The sequence below is a fragment of the Nanorana parkeri genome, unplaced genomic scaffold, assembly GCF_000935625.1.
Source record: "Nanorana parkeri isolate BGI_ZX_2015 unplaced genomic scaffold, ASM93562v1 scaffold13, whole genome shotgun sequence".
NCBI lineage: Eukaryota > Metazoa > Chordata > Amphibia > Anura > Dicroglossidae > Nanorana > Nanorana parkeri.
Genome location: NW_017306281.1, coordinates 256,284 through 264,451, shown reverse-complemented (window position 1 = coordinate 264,451; position 8,168 = coordinate 256,284). Strand labels below are relative to the sequence as shown.

General features: G+C 40.4%; 1 protein-coding gene across 1 annotated transcript in view; it reads right to left on the bottom strand.

Moving 5' to 3' along the window:
• Nucleotides 1-8,168, bottom strand: part of P2RX4 (purinergic receptor P2X 4) — a 46,094-nt gene that overhangs the window by 30,954 nt on the left and 6,972 nt on the right. Inside the window, exons 3-7 of the mRNA XM_018556754.1 lie at nucleotides 6,402-6,473; nucleotides 3,154-3,226; nucleotides 2,317-2,413; nucleotides 2,124-2,204; nucleotides 1,715-1,856 (exon numbers count right to left, since the gene is read on the bottom strand). Coding sequence (XP_018412256.1) covers nucleotides 1,715-1,856; nucleotides 2,124-2,204; nucleotides 2,317-2,413; nucleotides 3,154-3,226; nucleotides 6,402-6,473 — 465 coding nt within the window. The remainder of the gene's footprint in view (nucleotides 1-1,714; nucleotides 1,857-2,123; nucleotides 2,205-2,316; nucleotides 2,414-3,153; nucleotides 3,227-6,401; nucleotides 6,474-8,168) is intronic.

The window sequence follows — 8,168 nt, the reverse complement described above, 5'->3', positions numbered from 1 at the left end:
AATATATATATATATTATATATATATATATATATATATATATACATACATACATACACACATACAGTTGTGTGAAAAAGTGTTGGCCCCCTTCCTGATTTTTCATTGTTTTGCATGTTTGTCACACTTTAATGTTTCAGATCATCAAACATTTAAATATTAGTCGAAGATAACACCAGTAAACTCAATTTCTCTAGCCACACCCAGGCCTGATTACTGCCACTTATTGCACATGTGGCAACCTATCAGGGTACCACGCTTGAATTCACTGAGCTCCTGAGAGCGTCCCATCTTTTCACAAGTGTTTGTAGAAGCAGTCTGCATGCCTAGGTGCTTGATTTTATACACCTGTTCGCAATCAAGAAATCACTTAAATAAGACTTGACTGACAAAGTGAAGTAGACCAAAAGATCCTCAAAAGCTACACATCATGCCGAGATCCAGAGAAATCCAGGAACAAATGAGAAAGAAAGTCATTTAGATCTATCAGTCTGGAAAGGGTTATGAAGCCATTTCTAAAGCTTTGGGACTCCAGCGAACCACAGTGAGAGCCATTATCCACAAATGGCAAAAACATGGAACAGTGGTGAACCTTCACAGGAGTGGGCGGCCAACCAAAATGACCCCAAGAGCGCAGTGACGACTCATCCAAGAGGTCACAAAAGACCCCACAACAACATCCAAAGAACTGCAGGCCTCACTTGCCTCAGTTCAGGTCAGTGTTCATGACTCCACCATAATAAAGAGGCTGGGCAAAAATGGCCTGCATGGAAGAGTTTCAAGACGAAAACCGCTGCTGAGCAAAAAGAACATAAAAGCTCGTCTCCGTTATGCCAGAAAACATATTGATGATCCCCAAGACTTTTGGGAAAATACTCTGTGGACTGACGAGACAAAAGTTGAACTTTTTGGAAGGTGTGTGTCCCATTACATCTGGCGTAAGAGTAACACCGCATTTCAGGAAAAGAACATCATACCAACAGTAAAATATGGTGGTGGTAGTGTGATGGTCTGGGGCTGTTTTGCTGCTTCAGGACCTGGAAGACTTGCTGTGATAAATGGAACCATTAATTCTGCTGCCTACCAAAAAATCCTGAACGATAATGTGCGGCCATCTTTTCGTGACCTCAAGCTGAAGCGAACTTGGGTTCTGCAGCAAGACAATGATCCAAAACACACCAGCAAGTCCACCTCTGAATGGCTGAAGAAAAACAAAATGAAGACTTTGGAGTGGCCTGGTCAAAGTCCTGACCTGAATCCTATTGAGATGTTGTGGCATGACCTTAAAAAGGCGGTTCATGCTCGAAAACCTTCCAGTGTGGCTGAATTACAACAATTCTGCAAAGATGAGTGGACCAAAATTCCTGCACAGCTCTGTAACAGACTCATTGCAAGTTATCGCAAGCGCTTGATTGCAGTTCTTGCTGCTAAGGGTGGCCCAACCAGCGATTAGGTTTAGGGGGCAAACACTTTTTCACACAGGGCCATGTGGGTTTGGATTTTGTTTTCCCTTAATAAAAACCTTCCTTTAAAAACTGCATACTGTGTTTACTTGTGTTATCTTTGACTTATATTTAAATTTGTTTGATGATCTGAAACATTAACGTGTGACAAACGTGCAAAACAATGAAAAATCAGGAAGGGGGCCAACATTTTTTTTGTGTGTGTGTATAAATAATGTATTTGTTTATAATGCCATTTACCCAACCACACACCTGTATAGCCATATCTTGGAAGGATTCCCCAGACTCTTCCACTATGCTACCCAGCCGGAATATAGGGCAAAACGGGTTCGTCACACGATTGTACTGGCAGCTTTTGAGGTAATCAGTGCTGATATTTGGTAATATGTTTCGCCTGGGGATAAATAATAATAATAGAATATAGGATAAATCAAATACATATTTAAGCATCAAGTTTAAAAAGTTAAAGCACATACGCAAAACGTATTAACTTGACAACCTTTGCTATTGGAGGATTGAAAAAAAACAACCTTATTTTAAAAAGCAGACAGAAGATTTGCTCCTGTGTGTGGACACTTCTCCCACTGGGTTCTGTTTTTTAATTATTTGATAGATCTTCTATAAATGTGTTAATTTATACAGCCATATATTTCACACTTACTTGGAGAATTTAAATTTCGGGTACCAGATATTATTTTTTATCAGAACTGTGAAGTTTTCAGCGTCTTTTAGAAAAGCTGGTCTGAAACGAGACATGGATGTACAACTCAAACACACAAATGTGTAAACGGTACAGAATAAAAATGATAAATAAGGGAAAGAAGTATTATCGGTGCCAACAACAAGTCACTCACGTCGGCACCTCTGTGTCATTTTCCACTGGGCACCAGGCAAAAACTTCACATGTGTTAACGGTCTTGTTGTATGGTACACACTTTCCAGTCTGTAAACCTGCAGTGAAAAGTAAAAGAAATTCCAGTGTATAAAGCTCCAAGTAGATATAAAAGAATTAAAAAAAAAGTATTAATACAGTTATGCAATCAGTAAACATCATTCATTGGATTAAATGCAACAAGTGTAAGTGCCTAATGTTTGCCTCAATATCAGATTCCTGTAATCCCTTGTTTAGCAGCTCTCAGACTGGGAGAGGAAAGGTCAGCACTGGGAGATAATCAGACTCTGCTGAAGCTTACATATGCCTATAGTGAACATGATGGGAAAAAAAAAGCAAACAGTGAGCAAAGGGATAACCTCATCAGGGCCTGAATGCCCTTCATTGACTAATCAGCAGGCTGAGGGTGTGCTTCTGACCAAGCTGTGCTGCTGCATTGAAGGTCAGGGATCTAGCTCCACTACCTGGCATGTGTCTGAATAACACCACTGTCTAAATAAAATTACAACTCCTGTGCAAGGTCTTATCTTTATTTCAACTTAGTATTTAGTTGTTTGCCTTGAGCTCAGCTTCTGGAGTTGTCATTTCCTTCTGAAAATGATAGTTTCCTGATATTTCTGGTCTTTCCACTTTGAGTCATTAACCTGGGACAAACCCCCAGTAAATTCAGAAGGACAACATTGGCAGCCTCTGTATTTCTCCCAGTTCATGATGCCTTAAACAAGACATCCAGTCAACACAGGCAGACACTATGAAATGTGATGTTAAAAAAGTAAATAGTAATAATTATAAACCGTACCATTGCTGTAAATGCCAATATGACCTGGGATACATTTATGACTGGAATTGCATATTGTTGTGGTATCTGGGAGCTGAAAAAGAACAAAAATCATAGGTTCTCACAAAGTCAAATCTTAGGCCCCGTTCACCTTCACTGTACAATACAATGACAGCTGCCACCGCCCGCAACTGTTCGCAGGCCATTCACATGTAATCACTAAGGCTGCAATTACCTGCAGGTGCACTTGAATGTGGCCTCTTTTGCATCTGCAGGTAATCACATCAGTTAGGATTACATGTGAATGGCCTGCAAATAGCCAGGGGCGGTGACAGCTCTCATAAGATAATACAATGACTTCCGCCCCCACAGCAGATCGCATGAGACTCATGGAGGGATTTGTGAGACTCATGTGATTGGCCCCATTCGCAAGTGTGAATGGGGTGTTAAAGTATATCTCAAGCCAAAAACGTTTTTTTTCTAGTTTTGGATGTAGTGGGGAAGGATAAGATTTCCTGCCTTGTTTACACTGCTATCCAGGGATCTGTTTCACCAACAGCTTCACCAGATAGGACGTGAGAGAAAAATGTGCAACAGGGATGCAGACAGAAATAAAGATCTGACAGGGGTTCCATTCATCCCATACTTTGTAGAGGAAAAACATTTTATTTTATTCATTTTTATTTATTTGCATTGCTGTTAGATAGTCCCTCCCACTTCCTGTCTGGTAAACCTTTGTCAGCGGGACAGGAAGTGAGGATAAATCTCTCTAAAGGTGCCCATACACTGCACGATTCTAGTACGAGAATCGCGGGAAATCCCGCGATCGTACGAGAATCGTGCAGTGTATGGAAGGCGTGCGACCGTTTCTACTGTACGTTCCACCACCCAACTGTATTTGCTTCTTGTACAGAGCACTAATTATTAAAGACTGACGGACAAAAATGCTAAGATGTGCAAGTGAAGATTTTAGCTAATATCTGAATCCAGAGAAAGACTTGCCAAGGTGCAGCAAATTCACATTCAGACAACTGGGCGTTGTGGGTCGCCACAGGCGCCACAGGGAATCATATGAAGAACCCAAATGAGCCCTGAAATTTCTGCTGAACCCAGGAAAATCCAGATTTTGATGAATTTCTTCTGAGGGGGCAAATTTATTAGAGAAACTGTCCCAGAATGTAAACAACTACAAAGCTGTATTATTTATTGCGGGGGTCACACACTCAGAAAAAGTCAACCACAGACAATGTAACAAATGTAACCAGGAAAACTTTGCTGTCATTTTAAAAACGTATTTCAACTTTTGCAGCCACATTGGGATAACACCTACTTTATTATTCTTGCATGTTTTCAATTTACATTGCAGAATTGGAAAAAAAAAAAATATGTATATAAAAAATGCTGCGTAAAATTGTATTTGCTCTTTTCTGAAAACTCCATACTAAAGTTTTCCCATTCGATATAATGTCAAGGAGGCTACTGGGTCCATTATCAGTTGAGCATCAATGTCTGTCCTAACAAATAATTAAAGATCTCAAAGCATGGGTGGTACATTGTATGTTAATGGCCTTAACAAACAATGGAAAAAAAAAAAAACTGTCCACAACATTTGTCCTTTATCTGCACATTGCCAACTGCACTATGCAATAAAAACCTCCTGTAGTATCCCATGTATAATCCTGCTCCAAAAGAAACAACCAGAAAAAGGTAAGAAATAGTTTTAAGATTTTATTTTAGGTATGTTGTGCGAATGGGAAGACATAAAACATATAGTGATGTTTCTCAAAATTTGGCTGCAAAGGTGGAAATAACACCTTAAAACAAAGAAGGGAATGAATAGAAGGCTTGAGGCCTTGGGGACTTTTGTTTAACAAGCACTTAGGAACTTGACAGTCAACATGGTATTTCCGGGTTCTGCAATGATATTCCGTTAGCAGACACTGGGTTTGTACAACAATAGTAGAACAGATCTCCCCTGAGACATTTCCCTGTAACCTCCTTTGCTGGTGTTAATGATTAAAGCCTCCCCGATAAGGACACTGACGGCAATAAAAACCTGTAAGAAGTTCTAACACTTCCCCCATGATCTCAAAAACAAATATAAATCTTCCAAAAATAAAATTATATTTTCAGAGTGAATGTTGCATAAGCCTAAATCAGGCCTTCAGATCTCCTAATGAGCATGGCCATTTTAAGCATGTGGCTAGACTAGATATTGCTCTCAGAGAGTACCCACATATGGCCTAATCCTTGTTGGTATCTAGATCACTATAGACCACGGATTTATATGGGATTTATAGACCCTCAATTTAAACTCAGTACCTAATCCTTGTAGGTGATCATCAGATTCCGGCATCCCTTGTTACAACTGAGATTTGCCGGTTGATTTATAGTGTTCAAGAACAAGATTTTCCAAGTGTGTTAAGGCATCACTATGTTCCATACACAGATTTTGCAATACTGTGAAAAACTCTTCTGTCTAGTGTTTTAACTCTCCCGCCAAGTCAGAAAGCATATCGCATTGGGTCCTAAAACCATGGAGATACGATCAAGGAGAGTTGGTTGCCTCAGTGACAGTTATAAACATGTACCAATACCCAGCCTTTGTCTAAGTGGCAATATCACTTCATTTGTGGATAGAGTTAACGTGGTCAACACAAACCACACACAATACACACAATACTAATTAAAAAATGGACACAATGGGGTCTATTGATGCAAAAATGAACATTCTTAGGTATGGTTTCTTTTCAGGTGGAATGAATCTAATGTAATACTGCATTTTGGCCACTAGATAGAGGTGGGAAGTATTTTGTTTTCAGGTCAAATGTATGTAATGCAGTACTGCATTTTGGCCACTAAAAAGGAGCTGAGAAGCAAAGAAAATAAAGGGGCAGTAAGACAGGAGAGAAAAGGGCTAGATCAGGGGTGGGAAACCCTAGCGCTCCAGCTGTTGTAAAACTACGGGACCCAGGAGGCATTGCAAGACTGGCAGTTACAGGCATGACTTCCAGAGGCAGAGGCATGTTGGGATTTGTAGGTAAAGCACAGCTGGAGGGCTGGGGTTGCCCACCCCTGGGTTAGATGATGCTGAACATCCTCCAACCAGGAAATGCTCTAAAGCTCTATCTGACATACCGCAGCTTCTAATGCGCACACCGAGAAGCTCACAGTGTGCAATAAAAATCAGAGTAAGCTATTTCAGTACAAATATCACCAATCCCATACTCAGGTGGAATAAACATGATGTATCTACCAGCTGGGCTCACCTCAGGGCAGTAGGCTTGGCTTTGATTCTGTGTCAGAATTAGATTGGTCATCACAAAGAAAGCATTTTCTTCCTATATTACAAGATAAAAAAAAACTTGCTTTTACATACAGTGACCAGATGAACAAATAAAGTCATCAAATAAATCATATACTGCAGAATATTTAGTGCACTCACATAATACAAGCTTTATGAATTTGTATTAAAAGGAAACCTCTATAGCTGCCTCTTCTGACCTCTTTCTGAAAATACTAGTTGCCTGCAACAGGCCTCCATATGGCTACTGCACGAACAATCAGCAGGCCCAATACAAACATATGGAGCCATCATAACATAACTACAGCCTAAATAACATAATGACAAAGGTTGAAAGCAGCTGCCATATGATCTGCTACATATTTATGATATTTACTCAAAACACAAGACATTCTTGGAAAGGAGTTAGTCCCTTTATTCAGTCAAAAGAGACTGATTTTCCCTATCGTAGGTAGGATTAGAAGCCTTGATGGCCTTTTACTGATATCCAAGGATCTGTTGCAGAGACTTTCCCTCACTTTATTCTTCTGGTGACAAATGGTTTCACCAGACAGGAAGTGAGGTAAAATCTCCAACAGTGACACAGACAAAGAAAACTTTTTTTCAGTACGTGGAAAGCTAGAACCTCCAGCCACTTGTTATTTCTGTGTGCCTATTGCAGGTGCAGAGTCACAAAAGAGGATGTGATATACAATCATTTCAAAGATATTTTGTCTCATATCCTCTCTTGGGGGTCTCTCTGAGGAAAGGAAGTGATAGGATATCTGTACAATGCAGACACATCAATAAACATTAACAGAGGTTCTACTCCCTCACACACACCATAAAAATGTTTTTCAAAAAGAAGGTTTGACTGAAGTTCCATTTAAACACACAACCTAAGTCAGTGTTTTCTCTAAAGGTGCCCATACACTGCACGATTATCGTACGATAATCGTATGCGATCGGGTTTTCGTACGATAATCGAGCAGTGTGAACGGAGACGTGCGACCGTTTCTACTGTACGGTCGCACGTCTTCTGTCGAACCAGCATGTTCGAAAACCAGCCGGGAATCGTACGATTCTCGGCTGGTTAGAACGGTGCTCGGAAGATAAATGCTGAACGGGCCGGTGTGCGCACGCGCACACTGCCCGTTCAGCATTGCGGTCATCGGAAGCCCGCCCCTCAGGGGGGCGGGCTTGCGATGATCGAGAGTGCGATCTGCCTGTCCAAGATAGGCAGATCGTACGTTTTTTTAATCCCTTTACAACCATCGCAAGACTAAAGTCTTGCGATGGTTGTAGAGTGTATGGCCACCTTAAGGATCCTGGAAACAAGGTCTGTGCATTCATTCTCCGATGTATGTCATTGACTTATAACTTTTTATGAATTGAAGCTCCCATTCACACCTGAGCCATTTCTTTGCTGAAGTGCAGCAACAATCAAAATGAAGGCTCCCATTATATGCAATGGTGCCCATCCACATCTGAGCACCACATTGCATACAAAATAAGAGTTGTTTTAGGCAGAATCGCATGTTTTGGCCTCATAGACTTCATTAGGAGCATCTGAAAAATGGACGTGTTTTTCGCACCTAACATTCGTCTCCTCAGAAAAACTAGCTTTCCACTGGATTAAACAAAAAGGCTCAAGCCTGGAAACATGTGAAAAACCCTTGTACCAATATCTGTAAAAAAAAAAAAAAAAAAAAAAAAAAAAAAAAAAAAAGGAAAAAGAGACAAGGGGTTTTTT